This window comes from Oryctolagus cuniculus, chromosome 10 (assembly GCF_964237555.1).
Source record: "Oryctolagus cuniculus chromosome 10, mOryCun1.1, whole genome shotgun sequence".
Classification (NCBI taxonomy): Eukaryota; Metazoa; Chordata; class Mammalia; order Lagomorpha; family Leporidae; genus Oryctolagus; species Oryctolagus cuniculus.
In genome coordinates this window covers 34,393,186-34,419,771 of record NC_091441.1, presented here as the reverse complement: position 1 = coordinate 34,419,771, position 26,586 = coordinate 34,393,186, and the positions used below count along the sequence as shown (strand labels likewise).

The 26,586-nt window shown below is 37.1% G+C and overlaps 1 protein-coding gene across 4 annotated transcripts in view; it reads right to left on the bottom strand.

Moving 5' to 3' along the window:
• The window catches only part of RIT2 (Ras like without CAAX 2), a 349,849-nt gene that overhangs the window by 163,991 nt on the left and 159,272 nt on the right, over window positions 1–26,586 (bottom strand). For all 4 annotated transcript variants that reach the window (XM_051851090.2, XM_070049812.1, NM_001197063.2 and 1 more), the window contains 1 exon segment: window positions 16,416–16,607. In XM_051851090.2, the coding sequence (XP_051707050.1) occupies window positions 16,416–16,607 (192 nt within the window).

Below are 26,586 nucleotides of genomic sequence, written 5' to 3'. Positions count from 1 at the left end.
GTTGATGCTTTGGGAAGAATAATAAAATCGATAAACACATGTGAAAATGATTCAAGGAGAACAAAATAAACTATGCCTGGAATTAAAAAGTGGATGTCATTTCATATTCTGCAAATAAGAGTGGAGGCTAATTTAATAATTTTATTCTCAATAGTTGTCTGATTCTTAAAATAATCAAATTCATTTTTTAAAAGCTCACCACAATAAGGAATAGGCAAATAATAGTTCATCAGTTAATTTATTCCAAATCTTTTAATAAATAGCCTCAATTTGTGCAAATTATTTAGAGAACAGATAAAGAAATAAGAATTACCAATTTCTTTATGATCATCATAACTGAGCAAACAGTGGTAGATCATGATATGACAAAAAGAATACAAGTCAATCTCAGTGTTGATCTGAGATGTAAATCAATCTGAACTTAGCAATATGTTATGGATAGTATATCAAGACTTGGGTTTATTCTAGAGATGGTAGATTTCACAGTAAAATTAAATCAATGAAATTCCCAACCAAAAATGAAAATTAATGAAAGATGTACAAGTTTTCTTTTTAAAAATATCTAAATAGTATGCAAAACATTGAACATGAAATGATAGTATTTATAATATTTATTGATTAAAATACTCAACATTGTACAGTTGTACATTTTATTACCCCAAGTTTATCCTTGTAGGGTTTACAATCCATTAAAATTCCAACAGGTGGGGTTGGTGTGAGTAAGCGTGTGTGCGCTTGTATGTAGAAATTTACAAGAAAACATGTTTATGGAGGTGGGGGACAGTAAAAATGGGTAAGAAAATTCTAAGTAAAAACAATACATTTGAGGCCTTTCACCAGAAAATATTAAGACTTATGACAAAACTTCTGCAACAGAGATGCTATGTTATGGGACAAGATTAGATAAATAGACTATCAAGCTCATAGGAGAGTCCTCAAATGAACTAACACAGACACAGAAAGTTGGTTTATCACAAAATGACACAGCAGATAAAGGAAGGAAACAAGATCTTTTTCACAAATGGTGCTGGTTAAATTGATTGTAATGTAGACAACAAAATAAAACTCCATGTTTGATTCCTTTCACAGGAATTCCAGTAGAACTGTAGTTATTAGCATGAAAGATTAAATAAATTATGTAAAGGAAAACAAAGGGATCAATTTTTACAAACTTGGAATACTTTCATAAAATAGCTTCACTAAAGCACTAACCATAAAATAAAAGATTGATAAGTTGTACTACATTAAGAATTTCTGTTGAGTGGTCAGCATTGTGATGCAGTAGAGTAAACCACCTCCTGCTATGCTGGCCTACCCTATGAGGCTCTGCTTCGCTTCTAATCCAGCTCCCTGCTAATGCCCTGGGAAAAGCCGCGGAAGATGGCACAAGTGTTTGGACTCTGATGCCCACATGGAAGACCCAGATCAAATTCCTAGCTTTGGCCTGGCCCAGCCTTGGCTGTTGCAGCCATTTGGGGAGTGAACTAGTGGATCGAGATCTCTTTCCTCTCTCTGCCTCAGTCTCTGTCTCTCCATCTCTCTCTGTAACTCTGCCTTTTAAATAAACAAAATAAATTAAAAAAAAAAAAAAAGAAAGAAAGTCAGTCATGGCTTAACTTGGTATGCCACAACACTGGTTCCTCCTTAAATAACAAACCAAAAAAAAAAAAAGAGTCTCTGTTGATTAGTAATATAGTAAAAGAATCAGAAGACAAGCTATGATGTAGGGGAAAATAAATACCATGCATATTTCTGACAAGTGGTCCACATCAAAAATGTTCAAGAAAGATTCCATAGTAGAACACAGAAGACCAGGAATAGAGTCAGTGAACTTAAAGACAGATCAGTAAAATTTACTCAGTTTGAACAATGAGAAAATAGTCTAAAAGTAAAAATTAGAGAGTCTCTGGGATTCTATTTAATATTTGAATAATTAGAAATCTGATGGAGCTAAATATATATGATGCAGCTAAAAATATTCAAAATAATCATGGTTAAAAGGCTTCCAAATTTAGAGGTACACATTGGCCTTCAGATTCAAGAAGTTAAGGTTGGGACAAGCATTGTGGTACATTATGTTAAACTGTTCTTTGAAACTCTGGCATCCCATATTAGAGGGCAGATTTGAGCCCCAGGCTGCCCTGCTTTCAATCCAGCTTTCTGCAAATGTGCTGGGAAAGCAAAGGATGATGATACAAATACTTGGGTTCCTGCTACCCATGTAGGAGATGAGCATGGAGCTCTAGGTCTCTAGATTTAGCCTTGTCCAGACCTGTGGCAATTTTGGGTGTGAACCAGCAGATGTAAGAACTTTCTTTCTCTGTTTTGAAAGATTTATTTTATTTATTTGAAAGAATTACAGAGAGAGGTAGAGAGAGAAAGAGAGAGAGAGAGGGAGATCTTCCATTCTCTGGTTTACTTTCCAAATGGCCTAATTGGCCAGAGCTGAACTTATCTGAGTAAGAAGCCAAGAGTTTTTCTGGATCTCCCACATATGAGCAGGGACCCAAGCACTGGGCCATTTTCCACTGCTTTTCCAGGCACACTATTAGGGAGCTGGATCTGATGTAGAGCAGCTGCGACTCGAACCAGCGCCCATATGGTATGCTGGCACTCCAGGCCAGGGTTTTAACCTGTTGTGCCATAGTGCTGGCCTGCCTCTCTCTCTCAGGCTTTGCCTTTCAAATAATTAAATAAATCTTTTTTTTTTTTCTGACAAGCAGAGTTAGACAGTGAGAGAGAGAGAGAGAGAGAGACAGAGAGAAAGATCTTCCTTTTTCCATTGGTTCACCCCCCAAATGTCCGCTACAAAGCCAGGAGCCAGGTCCTTCCTCCTGGTCTCCCACGCCGCAGCTGGAGGATTAGTCAAGTGAGCCACAGCATTGGCATAAATCTTTTTTTTTTTTTTTTAAAGAAGTCCTAAACGAGTTGTACCCAGTAAAGCTTAAAATAACACATCATAACTAAACTTCTGCAACCGAATATAAAGAATAACTCATTAAAATATCCAGAGAAAAATTAAACACTACCTATAAAGGAAAATGATGGAGAATTTCCCATCTGAACCATGAAAGACAGATGGAAGTGACACATGCTTCTTCAGGTGCTGTAAGAAAAGAGCTGTCAATCCCAAATCTTGTATCTAGTGAAACTGTCCTTCAATGTTGAAGGGAAAACAAGGACATTCTCAATGAAGGAAGTCTAACAAAATTTGTTGCTAGAAGATTGAGTTTCATAAAGGATGAAAGGGAACTCTCCAAAAAGAATGAAAATAATAATAGAACGATGAGGGATTCAGAAAATACCCTAGAATGAGTGAAAATAAGAGTAAATGTAAAAAGACTACCATTCATCTAATGAGCTTTTAAATTTATAGTTCATATTTTAAGCAAAGTATATGGTATTATCTGATACAGTGTTTAATATATGCAAAGAAGGGGCTGGCACTGTGGTGCAGCGGGTTAACGCCCTGGCCTGAAGCGCCGGCATCCCATGTGGGCACCAGTTAGTGTCCCGGCTGCTATTAAACACTATTAAACACAGCTGCTCCACTTCCCATCCAGCTCTCTGCTGTGGCCTGGGAAAGCAATAGAAGATGGCCCAAGTCCTGGGGCTCCTACACCCACATGGGAGATCCGGAAGAAGCTCCTGTCTTCAGATCAGCGCAGCTCCAGCCATTGGAACCAATTGGGGAGTGAACCATCGGATGGAAGACCTCTCTCTCTCTGACTCTCCTCTCTCAGTGTAACTCTGACTTCCAAATAAATAAATAAATCTTTAAAAAATGCGAAGAAAGTAATTGATATGATTATATTTATTTATTTATTTTTCAACTTTTATTTAATAAATATAAATTTCCAAAGTACAACTTTTGAATTATAGTGGCTTCCCCCCATAATCTCCCTCCCACACACAACCATCCCATCTCCACTCCCTCTCCCATCCCATTCTTCATCAAGATTCATTTTCAATTGTCTTTTATATACAGAAGATCAACTTAGTATATACTAAGTAAAGATTTCAACAGACTGCACCCACACAGACACACAAAGTATAGAGTACTGTTTGAGTAGTAGTTTTACCATTAATTCACATAGTACAACACATTAAAACAGAGATCCTACATGGGGAGTAGGTGCACAGTGACTCCTGTTGCTGATTTAACAATTGACAATCTTATTTATGATGTCAGTAATCACCCAAGGCTCTTGTCATGAGCTATGGAAGCCTCTTGATTTCACCAACTCTGATTTTATTTAGACAAGGCCATAGTCAAGTCGGAAGTTCTCTCCTCCCTTCAGAGAAAGGTATCTCCTTCTTTGATGGCTCATTTTTTCTGCTGGGATCTCACAGAGATCTTTCATTTAGGGTGGGTTTTTTTTTGTTTTTTTTTTTGTTTTGTTTTTTGTTTTTTTTTTTTTTTGCCAGAGTGTCTTGGCTTTCCATGCCTAAAATACTCTCATGGGCTTTTTAGCCAGATCCGACTGCCTTAAGGGCTGATTCTGAGGCCAGAGTGCTATTTAGGGCATTTGCCAATCTATAAGTCTGCTGTGTATCCTGTTTCTCATGTAGGATCATTCTTTTCTTTTTAGTTCTATCAATTATTATTTGAAGACACTGCTCTTATTTATGTAATCCCTTTGACATTTAATCCTATCTTTTTGTTCAATTATGAACTTAAACTGATCACTTTAACAAGTAAGATGGCATTGGTACATTCCACCTTGAGGAGATTGAATTGGAATCCCTGGCACGTTTTTAGCTCTACCATGCTCACTTGGACTCACTGCTAATGGTAGAGCTAGAAACATGCCAGGAAACATGCCAGGAGATGATTATATTTAAAAGTGGGTAAAGGGACATATATTGAGGGAAAGTTTCTGTTCTCTGCTTGAAGTGGTAACACATTGATACCTTGGACTGTGATAAGTTACATATGTCTACCATAACACTTAGGTGAACCACTACCATAAAACTATATAAAGTATTATACTCAAAATTATAAATACATCAAATAGAAATTTAAAAAGATGTTCAAATTATCCACAAGTATGCCAAAACACATGCACACACACAGACAAACAAGAAAAATGAGAAAAAATTAGAAACCGAAGATAATTAATTGATAGCTATGAGTCCTCACCTATGAATTATTACTTAAATGAAATGATAGAAATAAGAATTAAAAAAGCAAAGATTGCCAGAATGGAATTAAAAAGTACAATCCAGTGAAATTCTGGCTATAAGAAATGCACTTCAAATGTAATAACCTTGGTTGGTTGAGAATAGAAGGATGGAAAATATATGTTGTTGTATTGGCATGGTATCTATATTAGTATCAATTAAAAGAAGCTTAACAGTAAATGAAATTACTACAGGCAAGAAGGAAATTACATAATTGTAAAAAGATTAATTTTCCAAGAGCATAGCAATCCTAAATATGTCCATGCCAACCATCAGAGTTTCAGAATATACAGGGTAAAAGCATGTAAAGTTGAATGAAAGGAAATGCACTATTACAGCAGAATAATTCAATATCCCATTTTAAGCAACTGACAGAAAGCCAACAAGTATGAAGAAGCATAGAACAACATCTACTTGACATTTATTGAACACTCTGTATCCACAGAATACAGAAACTTTTCAAGCTTCCAGAGATTAACTAAAACAGACTATATCCTAGAACATAGAACATATTTTAACAAATTTTAAATAATTAAAATGATACAGAATATCTTTTTTTTTTGACAGGCAGAGTTAGACTGAGAGAGAGAGAGAGAGACAGAGAGAAAGGTCTTCCTTCTGTTGGTTTACCCTCTAAATGGCCGCTACAGCTGGCAGGCTGTGCCGATCCAAAGCCGGGAGCCAGGTGCTTCCTCCTGGTCTCCCATGCTGGTGCACAGCCCAAGGACTTGAGCTATCCTCCTCTGCACTCCGGGGCCACAGAAGAGAGCTGGACTGGAAGAGGAGCACGCGGGACAGAATCCACTGCCCCAACCGGGACTAGAACCCAGGGGACCGGCATCGCAGGCAGAAGATTAACCCAGTGAGTCACGGCGCCAGCCACAGAATATCTTCTCAACCATATTACTTCACAGAAGAGGAGATCAATAATAGAGAGACAAGAAAAAGTGTCTAAACTTTTGGAAATTATAAGCACTTTTAAACAATCCATGGGTCAAATATGAAATCTCATGGAAATTTTTAACATAGAATGGGGGCTTAGTGATGTAGTGGTTAGGACACCAGCTGGGATACCTGCATTCTATTTCAGAGTGTCTGGATTCAAGTTCAGGCTCCATTCCCCATTCTAGTTTACTGCTGATGAGCACCTTGCGAAGCTGCAGCTGATGACTCAATAGTTGGATCCCAACCACCCATATGGAAGGCCCAGATTGGATCCCTAGCTCCCAGCTTCAGCTTGGTATGAGTATCAAATAGAATTATGAGGAATTCTTAATGTTAAGGCTTATTACATAGCTGCAGTAATCAAGTCTGGTGGTAGCAACAGAGAGATAGACACATACATCAATGGAATAGAATTGAACACCCACATTTAAATTCAGACAAATATGTCCAATTCATTTTTGATAAAAGTATAAAAGCATTGCTATTGAAAAGGGATAGCTTTTTCCTTAGATAGTGCTAATGTAATTATACACCTACCAGCCAGGAAATTAAAAATAAAACACAAAATATTTATACTTGTAGATCATTAATATGGATTATGGGTATAAATATAAAGCAAGAACTATGAAATTTCTGGGAGAAAATCTTAGAGACCTAGGTAGTCTTAGATTTGACACCTAAATCATCATCCGCAAAGGCAAGAAAAGTCAATAAATTGGACTTTCTGGAAATTAAAAATGCTTCTCTGTGAAAGATTCTGTGGGAAAGGGACTAAAAGTTAAACTACAGACAGAGGAATCATTTGAAAAATCACATATTTAACAAAGGCATTGAATCTATAATAGACAAAGATCACTTTAAATACAATGTTAAAAGTCAAATTATTTAACTAGAGAATGATAAAAAGATATGCACAGGCATTTAACTGAAGATAATATGCAGATGGCACACATGAGAAATTCAGTATCATTAGTCATTAGAATGATACAAAATAAAAACATCAGATATCACTACACACAGCGACACAGGACACTTCAAAAAGAATTTGTAATTTAACCTACTTATACACTTTTTTTGAGATTACAAGTTTGGCTTAAATCTCTAATATATGTGTATTTATATATAAAATTACACAAACACATGTTGAGGACAACCAGAAGAATGACTACTGAGAGTTGAAGAAAATTTTTGGAATGTCAGAGCTTGGGCAGGCCAGGACACCTGGGGAAGAGCATACCATCTGAAAACTTGAGTGGGATCATGCAAAATGTGAAACTTTGCCTACTAAGGATTCACTTTCTTCTGGCAGGTATTTGATTAAAATGGCTTTCAAAAATATTAAAAAATCATTTCTGAGCAACTTTGTAATCTTGGCTTTCATTTCAGGGAACCAATTTGATTTTCCAAACAGCTTTTTCTTTCCTCTTTTCCTAAGAAGAAACAGGCTTATTTCCACAAGGCTTCACTGACTTGTCAATTTTACAAACACAGTCAATGATCCATGAAAACCAAACATTCCTGTGCAGCAGAAGTTAAATAAGGAAGGGAAGCAAACAGTTGCAATGTTAGTTCAATCTGGGCAGGTACAACCTCTGTTCCAATGAAACACATAGGTATCTAATGGAAGGTTATTTAGTTGTAGGTGTACAATACATATGGTATAATTAAGACTTTCTTTTGTGATAAAATTACCTAGAAGATTGGATTTAATCTGCAATATTTTCAACACTTTTTTTTAATGCTGGTATTGATTTCAAATTTTAAACCTGTGTGTTTGCATATATATATGTCTTAAATATTTCATTTAAGACCTCCCAAACGGCTGAAGGTTTTAGGCTTTCATTTATAGGTCCAAAAGGATAAAGTTATCATTCATATTCTTTTATTTCTATTCTAACCTAGTGGTTATTTAACTTTAGCATGCTCCAGAGTCACCCAGGGAATGTTTGTCAACAGATCCTGTGCCCCACCCCAGAGTTTCTGATTTAGTAGGACTAGGATGGGGCTTGATAATTTATGTCTCTAACAAAGTTCACATGTAATTCTTTCTCCCATTTTGAGAACCACAGTTCTCAGCTTCCAAATAAGAATTTTCCCATACATGGAAAAATTAGTTTAGCTTTTCAAGAATGATAATCGTATTGGAAGGGGGAGGGTGTTTATGGCCCATCTCCAGATTACTGAATTTTATTTGACTCATGAATTGTTAAAAGAGAAATAATTTTTCAGAATTCTCTTATTCATACTGTTATTGAAAACCTGCTTATGAAAGGAAGGGAAAGGCAACAAAATTTAACTGAGAAAGAAGCTCAATGTCGACCTAATTCCAACAAAGTCTTGGTCAAACCAGCGGGGATGAGGGGAAAGGTTCTGGAAAAAAAAATATGATTACATTTCACTGGAAATGGATTTTTCCAGAAACGTTTGGACTTCTGGAAAGGAGGCAAACAAAGCATTTGACAGCCACAAACTGTCTTACTGACAATAACCCCCTGCTCCTGCTCAGCGGGGAATACTTCTCTAAAGAGTCAAAGTATATATTTTGTGTCTGTCATTGATTTTTTCAAGGACACAAAAATTGAGTAAAGACAAACCCAAGAGAACCTGATTGTTTTGATCATAAACTATGTTATATTCTAAAGTATATATGCCACTATATTTCTTTTTTTAAAAAGATTTATTTATTTGAAAAGCAGGGTTACAGAGAGAGATATCTTCCATTTACTGTTTCGCTCCCTAACTGGCCTCAACACCTGGGGCTGGGCCAGGCTGAAGCCAGGAGCCAGTAGCTTCTTCCTGACCTCCCACGTGGGTCTTTTGCTGCTTTCCCAGACACATCAGCAGGATCAGAAGTGGAGGGGCCAGGACTAGTACTAGTATCCATATGAGATGCAGGCATTGCAGGTGGTGGCTTTACTCACAATGCTGGCCCCAGGATATTTCTTTATTATTATTATTATTAATGTATTTGAGAGGGAGAGAGAAAGAGAAATAAACAAACACAGAGATTTCCCACGCACCAATTCACTGGAAAAATGCCTGCAATGGTCACCAGAGCCCTCGGCTGGCACCAAGGCCAAGTACTAGAAACTCAATCTAGGTCAGTCAGGTGTGTGACAGGGGCCCAAACTCTAGAACCATCCCCACTGCCTCCTGGTATGCACATTAGGAGGAAATTGAAATGGGGAATAGAGCTCCAGGCACTCTGACGTGGGTTGTGGGTGTCCTAAGCAACATGTTAACTACTGCTCCGCACACTCATTCCATTAGTGTACTTCTTAATCACGTCTGGAGGAGTCTATCATTGGTACCCATTGCAATGTGTGATACTGCATTGATGACTTCAGGTACCACTGAGGGGTGTAGCTGAGATCTTCAAACCTCACTGCCATTGTGTCACCTGCCATCTAATCAGTATGATCTATGAGAATGGAATTCATGGGCAGTCAGTACTATTGCTTTCACTTGAGCTACCATCATTTCTCATCCTGATGACTAGATCTCCAGATCAGTCTTCCCATCCAACAGCTAAAGCAACAATGAAAATGTGTTCGTGCTGTAACCGTGCTCAAATCTTTTAAACAGTTTCTCCCTAAAGTAAAATCAAAATTCCTTATCAAAGAACTGTCAAGACTCTATGCAATCTTACCCTTCCATCTCACTAGCAAGAGGTTCTCCAACAGGCTGAGCTAAATTCCACCAACGAAATTTTATAACTGCTGTTGGCTGTATGTGAATTGCTCTTCCACCTGCACTCCCAATTTCGAATGGCATCTGAGGCCCTCTGACTTCCCTCTACAAGTTTACCCATGGCTCTCACTCACCCACTTCACATTCCACCTCTGTTCTGTTTTATTTTTCCTCTTGCTTGTTTCAGTAATCTAAATTTTGTGTGTATTTGTATGTAATGTGTGTGTATAATTTATTCATAGTATCATTTTTGCATTGTGTAGTTGTTATATACATATACATACTGAAGTTATTCATTATCTGTCTCCTCCACTGTAATTTCAGATTCTTAAGAGATAGAGATTTTGTCTGCATTATCCAGCTCTTTATACCCAGTTTCTAAAAGGATGTCTGTTGCCCTCTAGATGATTGTTAACTATTTATTTTAGTAAATAAATTGAATGAAAAATGATTATAACAAAATTATATATGTAAGCATCAAAAAATTGATGTGGACTCAAATTCAAGTCTACAACTTACCACTTTTTTGTAAATTACATAAAGCTCTAATCTGTGTTTTCATCTCAATTGGAACTAATATGTTCACATTTGTTTAAACTGAATTACCTATAAAATGTTATATGAAGGAAAAATAGAAATAAAAATAGAACTAATTAACTCTTAGTTGAATATGAGTATCAATCCTCATAATAACAGGTAAATTATCAAATATATTTCCCTTTAAAAAGTAAAACCTCATCATTTGGCAAAATGTGCTTATATGAATTATTTAATACAATAATTGTAAAAGATAATTAAGCAGTATTTTATTTTTTAAGTTTGAGTGGTATTTGAAATTAATTATAGCTTTGTAGAACATTCATTATTTGATATATACTTATGTGTTGTCTTTGATTAAATGTGTCTTCAAGGCAGTCACGGTCTATGAAGTTATTCTGAGAATGCTTGATACGTGTATGCAGGGTAGGCTCATCTTCCCGGCTCCTCACTAGGCACTCCTGCTGCTTTTCTGCACTTGTAAGTCTCAAGACTTATTTTCTCCTCTCTCTGTTTCCTCTCCCCGGCCTATCCTAAAGTAACTGTCACCATTCACCTGAACCTTCCTGCCTTGTCACAATATTTCTCCATTTGAAATCTTCCCTTCCCAAATATTATGCTAACACCGATATTTCTTGGTTCTCATGTACCAATGCATGTATAGGTGGTAGAATATTGTTCAATGTTTAATTTTGATGTCACTTTGGTTTTTTCAACCTTCTTCATATGCATAGATTCTGAGGAGAAGAGAAAGTCCTTGAGCTCAGAGACTGGGTTTACTCATCCCCTTTCTTTTTTCCAAAGCTGTCTCCATTCTGCTAAGTTGGGCAGATGATGTAGCGCCCCATAAATGTTATGTTTCTTGGTAAAGCAATTCTTATTCCACCGCTCCAAATACTCCTCTCAGTAAAGGACCAGACCTGTTTTCATTAGTTATCTAACTGGAGAATTAATAAAGATTCTTTTATGATCCCAAGTCAGCAATTGAAGAGTTACTCAGGTTGTGAAAAAGATTTAAGCCTCCAGCTGAGTTTTAAGCTGCAATTAGACTATCAGGATTTAGGGGTTTCTTGTGGAACATCTTCCAGGTAAAACAGTTTGGGGTCTGCAGCTGATGTAAAACATTTCTAATCTTGATCCCAAATCCCTGGAACTTACTCTATTCCTAGCACCATTTTTATGTTGCACAGTTGGTCGTGGTTTTACAAACACGGGAGACAGGAATTACCACCTCGCATTCCTAATGTGATGGTAGAAGACATAGTAAATAGAGAGAAGATCATGGAAGCTTGTGGACTAATTGCTGTCTTGGAATTAAAAAAAAAAAAAAAACCTTCAGAAAGTAGGGACAGAGTCTAAACAAAGCTGTTCAGCTGGTCTTTTGGTAGTTTTGAACCTCATTTCCTTACCTGTATTTTTCTTCACACACTTTCTCCTAACCTCCAGGTATTAATAACTGTTCATCCAGGGCCCAAAGATCCCCACTTCACAACCAAAGATTAACATTCTGATCCTCTTGTTCTTACTTGCCAGTAAAACGCTATTGCTTAGGATCCATTATTGAGAAGACATGGTCATGTTCCCATTCAATTATTGATTGTAGCTGTTATATATATTCCCACTAAACTAGGGTCTTTTTACTTGTTATTGGTTAAACTTATTATTAGATAAAAAATTAAGCTTTTGTACGGTAATGTAATTTTAAAATGTTATCTCAAAAACTACTAAAAAAAAGACAGGGAGAAGGTAAGACAGTGGGAGGAGAGAGGAAATATGATTATGTTCTTAGAATTGTAACTACAAATCACATTGCAGCTTTTAAAAAACTAAAAATTAAAATGAAAAATAAAGTGGGAATAATAAAAAAATCCTAAAACTTATTTAAAAAAACAAATTCATAGGGCCAGCATTGTGGCACAGCAGGTTAAGCAGTTCTTAATACCATAAGGGTTCTGGGTCAAGTCCTTGCTGCTCCCCTTCCAATCGTATTCCCTGCTAATGTGCCTAGGGAAAAAGCAGATGATTGTCCAAGTATTTGGGCCTCTACCACATTTGTGGGAGACCTGAATAGAGTTCTTGGCTTCTGGATTCAGCTTGGCCTAGCCACAGCTATTGCAGCCATTTAGGGAGTGAACCAGCAGATGGAAGATCTCTCTTTCTCTTTTTTGATAATTCTGCCTTTCAAATAAATAAAAATCTATGCTTTTTAAAAAATTCATGATTAAGTAGTGATGGTTGATAGGTCAATGGTGAAACATAGTGAGTTTCAGAATCAGTACACACTGGGTTTTGTCTCTCAGCTCTAACTAGTTGTGTGACCTTGAGCAAATTAGTAAATGTTTTGAAGCCTCAGATGACTCATAGGCAAATTGGTGTCATATAGTAACCCGCTTCATGGGCTTATAGTGTAAGTGAAATAAAGTGTGGGGCATGTCTGGCATTGAGCCTTGCAAACACTACAGGCATCATCAACAACTTAATATTGTTCTTAGACAAAATAGCAGCAGTTTAAAGTTTAATTATTTTTATTTGAAAGGTAAGAAGAGACAGAGAGAGAGAGAGAGAGACATAGAGAGAGAGAGAGAGATTTTCCATTCTCTAGTTTACTCCCTAAACGCAAGGAACAGCCTGGGCTGGGTCAGGCTGAATCCAGAAGCTTGAAACTCCAACTTTTCTTCCAGGTGGGTGGCATGAAAGAAAGTACTTGAGCCATCATCTGTTGCCTTCCAGGGAGCTCATTAGCACAAAGCTGGATCAGAACAGAGGCAGGACTCAAACCCAAGTACTCAGTTATGGGATGTGAGCATGTGAGCAGCTGCTTATCTCACTGTACCACAATGCCCAGCCCCAAAATGAAAATTTTTAAGCAGAGTCCTTATACAGTTTGGCTCAAGGAGTTGAACACTAAGGAAAACATCAAGCACTAAAATTTTGTTTTCTTTTATTTCTGGTAGAAAAGGTCTTGGGATTCCCCCACATGCTTTAGGAATACATCCATCCCATCTGCTCAACCAAATATGGAAAGGAACAACTTTAAGTTATTCCCTTTCAGGGTTTTTTTTTTTTTTTTTTTTTTTTTTTTTTTTTTTTTTTTTTGACAGGCAGAGTGGACAGTGAGAAAGAGAGACAGAGAGAAAGGTCTTCCTTTGCCATTGGTTCACCCTCCAATGGCCGCCACGGCCGGCACGCTGCGGCCGGTGCACAGGGCTGATCTGATGGCAGGAGCCAGGTACTTATCCTGGTCTCCCATGGGGTGCAGGGCCCAAGCACTTGGGCCATCCTCCACTGCACTCCCTGGCCACAGCAGAGAGCTGGCCTGGAAGAGGGGCAACCGGGACAGAATCCTGCGCCCCGACCAGGACTAGAACCTGGTGTGCTGGCGCCGCAGGCGGAGGATTAGCCTAGTGAGCCACGGCGCCAGCCTCCCTTTCAGTCTTTCTTTGTAGACTGAAGCAGAAAGAGACTGAGCGTCAATCCTACTTCTCTGCTCCTTGCCACTAACCAAAAACACCAACTTCAGTTCTTTCAGGAATTTTGAGACTTCAAATTTATTTCTCTAGTATTCCTCACAAAATTCCTTTGAGCTGTGGATGATCCAGTTGTCAGCATCTTTGCTTTCTTTTCTTTTCTTTTTTTCATGTTTTAGGAGAAGAAATGGAGAACTAACCTTTCACATACTGATGAAACAAAAAGATTACATATCATCTATGCTTTAGTCTTTGTTTTGTCACAAATGGCAATAGTTTAGTAAAGTCAATTTCTATCAATACAGTCACTTCTCAAATACCCTCATTTCTCAAATACTTATTTTACACCTACACAGAGCAGTTATAAGATTAAAATAAAGTGTGAGTTGATATCATTCTGCAAAGGAAAAAACACTCTGAATTTTTAGGAGTAATTATTTCTATCAGAAACATCACAGACAGAAGTGAAATTTGCTCATCAACACTTCATTATTAGAGATGTTGGTACTTGAGCATTTTTACAAAGATTATGATTTATATTTTAATGGTTTTTCCACTTCCAGTGACTGTCATGTTTACTTGCATTTATTTAAAAGGAAAAGATCTATCAAATCTACAAAAATACTCAGTTTAATGCCTTTTTTAAAAACTATTTGTTCCAACAACTTTTATGATACTTGTGATTCACTTCATTGTTAATCTGAAAGGGGCTTAGCCAGTCTGGGACAGGGTTCCTGTTGAACATGGCTTTGTGAAATACTAAGGACCATCTTCTAGACCAGGAAAGCTAGGCTCAGAAGGTCAGAGGGACACAACTGTTGGTCAGTTTTGGAATCATGAAGAGCAATCAACTCTCAGAGATTCTGGGTAACTTTTGTCAAAAACAGTTTCCTTGCACTACTTGGCAAAAGCACAAAGGGAGGTGAGGCATTCTTACTCTTCAGAGAATTCATTCACTACACCTATACTTCTTTCTTCCTGTCAAGTGTTTGAAAACACAATCATGTTTAACTAGAGAGAGTAACTTGAATTCTGAACCCATAAAAATGCAACCACATCATACTAAATATTGCTCTGTAGAAACTGATCCAACAAAACAAGACAGCAGAATAGGTATGGAATACACAACTATTATAGCTCCTAAAACAATAACTGATTCTCCAAAATGATTAGACTTTCAAATAACGTACTCAACAGTGTCAGCATAAAAGTTGTGTAAAGTCATAGAAACATGTTTGTATTAAGCACAAATTTATATACTTTGGCTCTATATAAGATTTTTTCACTTTAAGATAATATATATTAGGTATGAAAATCCAACCTTTACAACATAAAACACAACAGGAGAAAAACATTTGTTTTAGCCAATATGTCTACCTTTGGAAAGTTTGGCCAGCAGGCTTCTTTAAGCAAGAATAAATTATGAACTGGAATGACATAAACTATTAAAAGCCAGTTCAAATTTAAGGTCAATGCCAATAAAAATGAAGCATTCAAAGTTATAACTAAGCAACTCGATTTAGAAAATTAGATTTACCAAAATTTGATTTGCATGCAAGATCTCAGTAATGTTACTATGTACAAAGTAAGTCCTAACAATGGAATGGTGCAATGACTTGCCTGGTCACTAAATCAGAGCAGCTAAAATATCACTACCATGTTAATATCTCAGAGAAGAAGCCATCATAGTTTGCCCATCAGGTGCTATCGAATAAGCCATTTCTGACCAGATGGGGATAAACTGTACATGAACTATTGAATACTGGTAGTGGATACCGGTGTAAGCTAGAAATAGCTTCTGTCCTCTCAAATTTGTGTCTTTAGAGAAGTTGTGAGACTGAAAATTACAATGATATAGCAGGAGCAGCTTGAAGAAGATAGATAGGATAAATGTTTGATTTAAATTGAGAAATGGTGACTTATTTTGATTCTGGAACGAGAGAAGGGTCTTTTTTTGATTATCTAATACTGCACAAAAATATTCCAAAGAAAAATGGCTTAAATAATTACATTTTATTTACCTTTGATTCTGTCCATCAGAAGCCCAAACAAGGCTCACTTGGAGAGTTTCCTGTTTTATGTGGATGGATTTGGACATCTTATGTAACTGTCAGAGGTGGCTGACAATGGGACATGTAAAATGGCTTTGTCCATATGTGTGATGCCTTGGCAGAGACACCTATGAGCCAAGTCTCATTTTGTCAACATGACTCATTTTATATCAATAGTTTGAGCATGTTTACATGGTGTCTAGAACTAGAATGTGCACCTCAAGTAACAAAAGTAGGAGAAGATAAGGAACTCTGAGAGTTACACAGAATCACTTCTAAGATATTGCTCAAAACCAATCATAAAACTGTTGTGGATTCAGGAGGATGTGAGAATGGTAGAGAGACAGCAAAAGAGTATGTGGGATAGGATACACTGTGCTACCCTGTGTAGTCTACATGGAATCACGAAGATTTCTTGGACAAAAATCATTTGCATTATTTCTCTACTGTAATTCACTCTGAACCCTGGAAAGCAGCCATACACGATACTACATACCCTCAAAGGAAAAGACAGAAGCCAACAAATAAAATTGGCACTCACCTGACGGAACTGTTCCAGGTCAATTTTGTTACCCACCAGCACCAAGGGAATTTCATAGGTGTGGCGGACCTGAAAAATGAGCTCTTTAAACTTGGCAGCCTCCTGGAATGACTGGCGGTCAGTGACGGAGTAGCAGATGATAAAGCCCTCCCCACCTCGCATGTACTGCTCCCTCATGGCTGTGAATTCTGCCTGCAGGAGAAGAACAAATTGTTCATGGGCTTCAGATATGGAAAATGAACAGGAAACCTGAATGCATCAGTATGATATTGGAAGGTTTTGAACTATTAAAAGTGTAGATATTTAATCATAGATGAATGTATTTAAGGTATCTTGGAGGACACACTAAATAGCAAATTTTACTCCTGATTCTGAGATTATATACAGATGTCATAATCAAATTTTTGATACTTTTAGTGACTTCACTTTAAAAAAATGAATCTAAATCTGTATACCAAAGACATTAAAATTACTTGACACTGGGCTGGATACAATTAGCATACATACTTTAGGTGTTTTTCCATTACTACCCTTTTGCAACTGTTCTTGTTTCCCCCTAGAAACCACTGAAAAACTGTTTGCTCTAGGGAAGTTGGCTTCTCTTTGCAAATGAGAGTTGGAATGTCTAGATAATCTATCATAAGTCTTCCATGGTACCTGGGGAATCATACAAATTATCTGTTTTCAAATAAAACACATACTAAAGTTAGACTTTATGAATGGAGAAAGTTATTAGCATAGATATTCCTATACCCAGTAATATATTCAGCTTTTGTTTGATATGTGTTGCAGATGCACATACACAGAATAATATAGATTGTTGAGTAATGGGTCATTTTCTACATTCTGCTGATTCATTCTTGTCTCTGGGCATAGGAGGGTGCTATTACATTTCAGATGGTAACAGTACTCTAACCTAGGAGACGTTGCTTTATCAGTCTTTTGTGTTACATCCAACCTGAACTATAATTTGCTAGCAGCTGAATATTTTTGGCTGAATTGCAACCTGGAAAATTTCTTTAAGTCTAATGTATCCTTCACTGTTCTTCTGAATGTACTGTTACAATGACAAGGGCTAATTAGATACCTGCAGTGGAAAATAGAACACAGAGATTGTGGCTGTGGAACAAGTCATGTTAAACAATAAGAGAACACAAGATACGTTATTTGGACAATTTATGCTATAAGAAGTCAAAGAAAGAAAACATTACGTGGACTCCAGCTGCATTTGAAGATATTCAGAACTTCTTCACCTAGAAAAAGGTTTATAAGCACTACTAAAATACTCTGCTGAGAGTAATTATCTAAACAAATGTTAATTTACTTTGACATGACTTGAAAGATAGGAGCATTTACATTGATCCTGCAACTTTGAAAAATTGGTTGCTTGGAAGCCAAAAGAGAGTGAAAAAGTTAATAGCATCCTGAGTTAGTAGGTAAATCTCCTAGATCATTTGCAATAAAGAAAGAATAAACACAAATACTATCATCATGTTGAAGCTATGCCACAGCGCCGACCCTGACGTTCTTGTATTTTTATTTTTTATTTTTTAATTTTTTTTGGCAGGCAGAGTTAGACAGTGAGAGAGAGAGAGAGACAGAGAGAATGGTCTTCCTTTTTCCGTTGGTTCACCCACCAAATGACCACCACAGCCAGCATGCTGCAGCTGGCGCTCTGCACCGATCCGAAGCCAGGAGCCAGGTGCTTCCTCCTGGTCTCCCATGCGGGTGCAGGGCCCAAGGACCTGGGCCATCCTCCATGCCTTCCCGGGCCACAGCAGAGAGCTGGACTGGAAGAGCAGCAACTGGGACAGCATCCGGTGCCCCAGCCGGGACTAGAACCCGGGGTGCCTGCACTGCAGGTGGAGGATTAGCCAAGTGAGCCGCGGCCCTGGCCCATTCTTGTATTTTGAAAACCCTCTCTAATTCCATCAGAACCCTACACTTGCTGGGCATTATACAGATTGAAGGTGCTAACTGATATTTCCCAAACCTATAATTACATTTTTCAAATGGAAATGACAGATTCATCACAGAAATATATTTGATAGTGGGGCCGGTCTTGTAGTATAGCAGGTTAAGCTGCCGCCTGTAACACCTGCATTGCATATGGGTGTCAGTTTGAGTCCTGACTGCTCCACTTCCAATCCAGCTCCTTGTAATGCATCTGGGAAAGCAACAGAAGATGACTCTAGTGCTTGGATACACACACTCACGTGGGAGACCCAGAAGCTCCTGGCTCCTGGCTTTGACCTAGCCCAGTCCTGGTCATTGTGGTCATTTGGGGAATGAACCAACAGATGGAAGACTTCTCTTTGTCTCTCTCTCACTCTGTGCCTCCTTCAAATAAATAAAATAAATCTTTAAAAAATAAATATATTTGATATTTGGGAAATACAAATAGATTTGTTACAGCAACTGGATATGACTGAAACCCTAATAACATGCAAAAAAAAAAAAACTGGGAATGATCTAATTTATAATTTAAAGTTTTAATTTCCAAGTATGATGTTAATCATTAAAATTCTGTATTTGAATTTTATAGTAACTTGAAAATTAACACAAACATAGAGAAATAATCAACAGATATGAAAATGTACTCATAAGTCTTTTTCCTTTAAATATTTATTTAGTTATTCATTTATTTGAAAGGGATGAATATGGAGATAGAAAAGAGACAGAGAGAAAGAGAGAAAGAGAGAAAGAGAGAGAGAGAGAGAGAGAGACAGAGAGATTTTCCATCTGTTGTGTAACTCCACAGATGGTTACAATGGCCAAGGGTGGACCACGCCAAAGCCAAGAGCTTCTTCCAGGTCTCCCATGTGGGCACAGGTGCCCAAGCACTTGGGCCATCCTCTGCTGCTTTCCTAGGAGGGTTAGCAGGAAGTTGGATTGGAAGTAGAGCAGCCAGGTCTCAAACCAGCACACATATGGGGGTGATAACATTGCAGGTGGAGGCTTAACATTCTACACCACAGTGGTCCTACTTATAGGGCTTTAATTTATTCCTTTTCAAATAGATCACAGCTAATAATTTATTGTTATAGAAATTTCTATGTATTTACAAGCATATACATGTTCATTCCACCTTTATATATCTTTCTATTCTCAAATGGGAACATAATATACAATTTTACTTTTACTCTTTAATTAAAATATAATAGGCCTAATAGACTTGGGGAGAACATTTCATATAAGCAAGCAAAAATGTTGCTTTTTTCCCATAAAGGCATCACAATTCCTTTTATGTACTACAATTTGGCTAACTACTTGTCCATGAAAAGGTATTTAGATGTTTTCCTTTCATTGCCAATGGAAGCACTACTGCTTTTGTATTCTTAAATAACCATATTGCAGATTTATGTAAACTTGAGAAATAATCTCGCTAGTTAAAGGAGAACATACATTTTTACTTTTGAGAAATAGTGACAATCTTTGTCAAAGACATTGTTTTAATAACATTTTCTCCAGCATGTTATGAGAGTGGCTGCTGCTTCTCATTCTTAATAATGATGCTTAGGATCAAACTTTTCTACCTTTGCAATTTTTTGGGTTAAAAATTATGTTTCTTCACTCTATACTGAGGCATTAGCTATGAGATATATTAGGCATCACCTGTGTTTGTTAAATATTTTCTTCAATATATGTGAATTTTATTTCATTGTAATAATAACATTTTTTCATCTAGAGATTTTTAAAAATTTGGACTGAAGAAAGACCTTTCCATGTGAGACAAAAAAGCAATACAAATAGGGACTGACATTGTGGCACACTGCATTAAGGTGCTTCCTTTGATGCTGGCATCCCATGTGGGTGCTTGTTCCACTCCTGGCTGCTTGGATCATTCCAATTCCCTGTTAATGGCCTGGAAAAAAGAAGTGAAGGATACCCCAAGTGTTTGGGTTCCTGCCACCCATGGGGCAGATCCGGAAGAAGCTCCTGGCTTTGGTCTGGCCCAGCACTGGCCATTGCAGCCATCTGGGGAGTGAGCCAGTAGATGGAAGATCTGTGTGTGTATGTGTGTGTGTGTGTGTGTGTGTGTGTGTGCCTGTCTGTCTGTCTCTCTCTCTCTGGCTAAGTCTGACTTTCAAATAAATAAATAAACATTAAAAAAAACCAATAAATTGACTAGCTCAACAGTAACTGTACCACAAAGCAAAGAATAATAAGTTTGAAAAAGTTCATTAACTTATTAGGAAAATAGCCAAAGAACATAAAGATAAAATTCAAAAAGAACAATATTGTGTGAATTAATGACTAGTATAATTTGTTAGCCAGACTCAAAGTGACATATAAGTCATAATAAAAATATAAATACCAGACCATGCATCTGATCTGTACAGGAAACTCTACCTGTTGTGTTCCAGCATTTATATTTTTAGAGTTCCTTAGTGATTTTGGCTTTGTATCTACATACAGGAGTATATAACCATGTTTATGCTCAAAAACACTCTTTATGATCCTGAAGCTTAGAAAGGGAGTGACATCCATGACTTCCACTCACTCACAGTATGTCTTGTAAAAATTCACCTAACCTCTCAGCAACCCAATTTCCTCCTTTGTCAAAAAGGGATTAAAACACACTTAACAGGGATGTAGAAAGAATCAAATAAGAGAACAGATGTGAAAATGATTTGATGAATTTTTAAAATACAATACAATTTAAGCCTATTATCATCTCTGGCACAAATCAGGCGCAATAGAACCTTTCAGTGGGAGAACAGGCATGAAATCCTCTTCGAGCTGCATTAAATATAAATGTGGCAGTATTTTTCAAATATGCTTAATCAGAAATTTACTAAGCTCTTTTTTAAAGGAGAATCTTTCCACCAATAAAATGGATATAGAGGAGTTACCACAATGAATGTGAAGAATATTTTCTCTTAGCTGACCTTACACACACTAACTCTTCACAAAGCATTTGTGTGTGTCTGTGTGTGTGTGTTTTAGTTAAAATGCACAAGAAGCAGATGGAATCCTTAAAATTGAGTAAAAGCTCTGCAGCTATGTATGAACTTAATAATATATGATACAGAAATCACTTTATAGGGAAAAATGCAACGTTCAACATGTTGCTTCCGTCTTCATTCATCCATGAATTAAAGATCCCTATGCTTTATGTTCTATGGATCCTGAATGTTAATATATTCTTCATTTGCTTCCTGCTATAAATGAAACTTGTTGGTTAATTATTCAGGAACATTACTACATTCTATTTGCTCTCCATAAGTAGCAAACTGCCTATAAAACAGACACACTATATAAAATGCTACCAATATATTCATTTTTAATATTTTTAAAGCTATTCTGAGTACAATACTGCAGTTTAATCAGTTCTTTTTAATATACTCCCTTCTATTAAGATACTGTGAAAATTTCTCAATTCTTAAAGTAAACACATAATTTTTGAATGATCTCTTCTTATCTCTGCTTCTTGATTATTAGATTGTTTTCAGTAGGCTTTGGGAAATTAAGGGACTGAATCTGCTTTCTATTTCATTCAAGTAGTGGTACTACAAGATATAAATGTCTCACTGTTTACAAAATGCACTACAGTTAGACCAACCATTAAAATGTTCCCTAAACATCACAGACATACCATTGTCTATACTGGTCCAAAAGACTTGCCATCTATATGATAACTACAGATTCACACTAGATTTATTCTCCTAACATACACATACATGCATCTAAATGTAAAAAAAGTGTCTTATAAGTTTACTTATCATCTGTCTTTCAATACTTGACATGTATATTTTTAGGAATGCATTATGCCATTACATTTTGCCTGTATTCTACCTAACTCATTTTTCAAATATGTATTTAGCACTTACATATGACAGGCATGTAATATTTGAGATGTCTTAAAATAATACATTCTGTAAACAAAACTATGGAGATAAATATAGAAAAATTAGACCATCAAAACCAGTGTATAGTGGGGCCGGCATTGTGGTTCAGAGGTATGAGCTGCCACCTGCAATGCTGGCATCTATATCTGAGTACTGGCTTCAATTTGACTGCTCCACTTCTGAACCAGCTCCTTGTTAATGTGCCTGAGAAGGTGGGGGAAGATGTCTCAAGTATTTAGTCCCCTGTCACCCATAGGGGAGACCCAAATGGAATTCCCAGGTCCTAGCTTCACTCTGGACCACTGGACCAGTTCTGGCTGTTGTGGCCATTTGGCAAGTGGACCAGCCAATGGGCTTTCTTTCTCTCTCTCTCTCCCCCCACTCCTTCCATGCCTTTCAAGATAAATAAATCTTAAAAAAAAAAAACTTAAAAAAACTAAAAGAAGTTCATACAGTGAGAGGACAGAGTTTTATCTATAATTTGACTCTGAACTTCCCCACAACTAAAGCTACAAGGGAAACATAAACAATTATATAGCTTCTATGGTCAATAACAACATATTAATTTGACACAAATCTTACCTAATCTCTTAGGACTGAAAGCAATTTTCTCTGAGGGTTGAGATACTGGACAACACCATCAATGTCAATGCTACAGAATCTCCAACACTGTTTCGTACAACTCAGTCCATGATTTTGTTCTTCATTGTAAGTCTTGCCAAACATTATCACAGACTTACTCAACAACACCAATGCAAATGTCAAACAAGATGGCAGAAAGACTGTTCTGTAAAAACAGCCCTTCAATAGCCTGCTATGTGTTAAGTGCATCAAGATGGAGAATGATTATTTAAATCTTCTGATTTTGTGCCTAAGAATAAGGGAAACACTCAATTCTGATGTTGGCATTGAACACTGGTAGCTGAAGGTTGTTGGGAGCCTGACCAAAAGGAGAATGGACCCTGGAAAAGTTCTTGTCTACATACAAATCTCAATAACCACTGAAGCCATAATGCCTGACAGGCTACCTAACTTGTGTGACCCAGTACAAAGTGAAAATTCAGGGTCCTCTGTACAAAAACTACTAAACATTTCAAGACGGCAACAACTGAGTATTAAACTAAATGCAGTGCCTTTCTCAGTGTGGATCCCTGGGCAATGGCATGAATCCCAGGTCCGTGATGCCAGTCCCAGAACAATGGTATAAATGCAAACTAACTTGCAGGAACACAAGAGGAGAACCTAAAAGAGGCCCCCTGAGCATCTTTCCCTGAGGGAGTGGCAGGGTAATTTTTCTCAGAGGTGAAGGAGGGATGCAGAACTGCTCATTGATGGATATCTGAGGAGGTGTGAGGTGTGGTATTGTGGGGATGCTGAGTATGGCTCATGGAAAGAGGTGGTGAGCTCTTGCTATTCAGTGAGACCATAATGTAGAAAGTCCAGAAAACCAGGTTTCGAGTTGGATGTCATAGTAAACCAAGAACACAGGAGATTTTTTTTTTCCACAAGAAAATAAGAAACAGGTAGTCCCATTTCATTAGGATTGGTTTGGTAATATTAAGAGTAAAGACAGAGGGAAGGAAGCCTGAAGACTGGGGAAGTCGTTCAAGGCTTTTGCCCATTATTCTGATATAAGTTTCTACGGGACAGAGGAACAAAGGGAAAAATACTTGAATGAAAGATCCGTCCAGAGAAAAATGGGTGGAAAACAATATGTTAGACATTTCAAGGAAGAAAAACTTGAAGCTAACAAGTTTGGGCATAAAAGAGACGAGAACTGATTTAAAAAAAAAAATGTTCTTGAAAATTCTATCATTAGTGTGTCTATGTTCTACTGATTAGCTACAACAGTAAGATATCCAGAAAACAATGAATACTGATGCTAAATGAAATGACCAAACTTGTAACATTTCATATAAGAAATCAGAGATATCAATACTATGACCTGTCCAAGGAAGGAAAGATTAAAATAAAAAGTTTAGTTACAGGTGCATTTATTTATTGAGCAACAGCCCCTGGCCTCAGTTGAAGCTGGGAACCAGGAAATCAACCCAGGTCTCCAACATGAGAGCCAGGAAACTGAACACTTGCATCATCACAGATGCCTCCCAGGGTCGACATTAGCAGGAAACTATAGTCAGAAGCCTAAGCTGGTTATCAAACCCAATCACTGATGTTGGTGTCATGAGAGGCACCTTAACCACTAGGCACAGTGCCTGCCCCAAAAAGGAAAACATAACATATGTCTCTGGTTTTTATAGCTGTAGACATGGGACATAGCACTAGTCATAACAGAAATAAGTTGATTGAAAGTAAGTAACTTAAGGGCCATTGTGTCCCATACAGATCTGTACTTGATAGAGCTGATGCTAGACAGGCAAATGGAATGATCCATAGGTAACTAGAAATATGGTTTATATGGAAGAGTAAAATTTGAATGGAGAAAGGAAACACCCCACTCAGGGGACAAATATGCTAAATTAAATATGAGACAGGAATCAAACTAAAAACTTATCTAATTGGGATCAGTTTGGGATAACAAGCAGTGTTGTGTTCCTTTAATTTATTTCTTTTGCACCATTGAACGTTTGTCTACTTTAAGGCAGATTTTGTGGAAATAGTTTTTAACAGCTTTAGGTGGGTCCTTGAAAAAATTTTGGAAAAACAGTATTAAAAGATAAGTATATTTTTATGTGTGAAAACTTTTTGAAATACATGCATAATTTTTTCATAATATATATTTTCCATGACATTTTTAAAGACCTTGATATTCTAGTTTGTTTCTCCTTGACAATTGGTTCAGCACTTATCTTTTCCCTGATTTTAGTACTTCTAACTCATTCTTTGCATTGTAATTACAAGTGCTTGGCTCTTGTTCCCACTACTAGACTGTAAACTACCTGAACATCATATTCTCTAAAGCACTAGGGACAGTGCCTGGATCAAAGCCCAACAGATAATTATATTATCATTTGGTGAATTACTTACTTTAAGCTAAATGTTTTAAATTATTTTACCATTCCCTGGATGATATACACTTTAAAGAGAGGGAGATTTGGAGACAGGGGTGGGGGTGCAAGTGGTGACTGGAAATCAACGGAAAGGGGTATCAAATCTTTAACTTAAATGAGTCAAGCTTTTAGTTATTTATTCATTCTTGTATAAATAAGGTCAGTTTCAATTTAGCTTTTAAATAAATCTATCTCTCACTGAAATCCATATCAATTAAAAAGCAATTTAATGCTCTTTATATCATTCTCTAGCTCCAGTCATTTGTCTTATTCTAAAAAAAAAGGAGAGGGGAGGATGAATCTTGCTGTCTTTGAATGAATCCACATCTCTTTGCCATGAAGTTATGTTTGCATTTTCTGCTTCTGTTTGACTTACACTTCCTTAAAGACAAAGTTTCATGACTGCCTCTGGGTGGTACAAATCCACTAAAAGATATTTCTAATCACAGCTGGTTTCCTGTTTATCCTGGAGGTCACTCCTACTGGGAGCTGTTTTCCTGCTGATAAAAACCTACAGGAAGGCTTCTTGGAAGAAGGTAGCATAACTGTGTTATGAAAGGATTTCATCCACTGCATTTTAGCCATTCCTAATGTGATACTAAGAGGTTGATCTCAACAAAAATACAGTATATATTAGAAAGAGCACATGAAAAACTGGTGGTTGTTAATAGATTCAGAGCACATGATAAGATTCTAATGTAACTAATGAAAATAAAATGATACAAAATATACATATACATTCTTCAAAGAACTTAACCTCACACAAGGCAATTCATATTTCTAAATGCTGAATAGGAAAAGCAAATCATTTTTGGTTCCACCCAGGTAAAATCAAATCATTTTGTTTTGCTACATTTAAAATCCGTTGTGGAAAAATTCTGAAATTTTACAGTTGTGGTGAGAAGCCTGCACTCCTTCAGCATGCAGCTTAGGAAAATGGTGCTCAGAGCAGGTAAGTGAGTGGCTCCCATAATGTCAGAGCACAGCCAGAGGAGATCAGAAGCTTCTTGACCAATATAAAGTGCTGGATGTACTTCACCCCAGCCCTGCGAAACCTCCTGGATGGGTGCTATAACCCCAGGGTCTCTCTGCAATCAGTCTATCTTGAATTTTCCTGTCTGATCATTTTTAAGCATTGCAATAAATATGCACGTCCTCAACCTCCAAATGCTACCTATGTGATTCTATACCCCAGTGCCTAGTCAATGCACCTATATAATCTGATATTATGCTACATAACCAGCTTTGTCTTAATTCGTCCTGAATTTGTACTATCTAATGGAGTCATTCTCTTGAGGCTTAATTGAG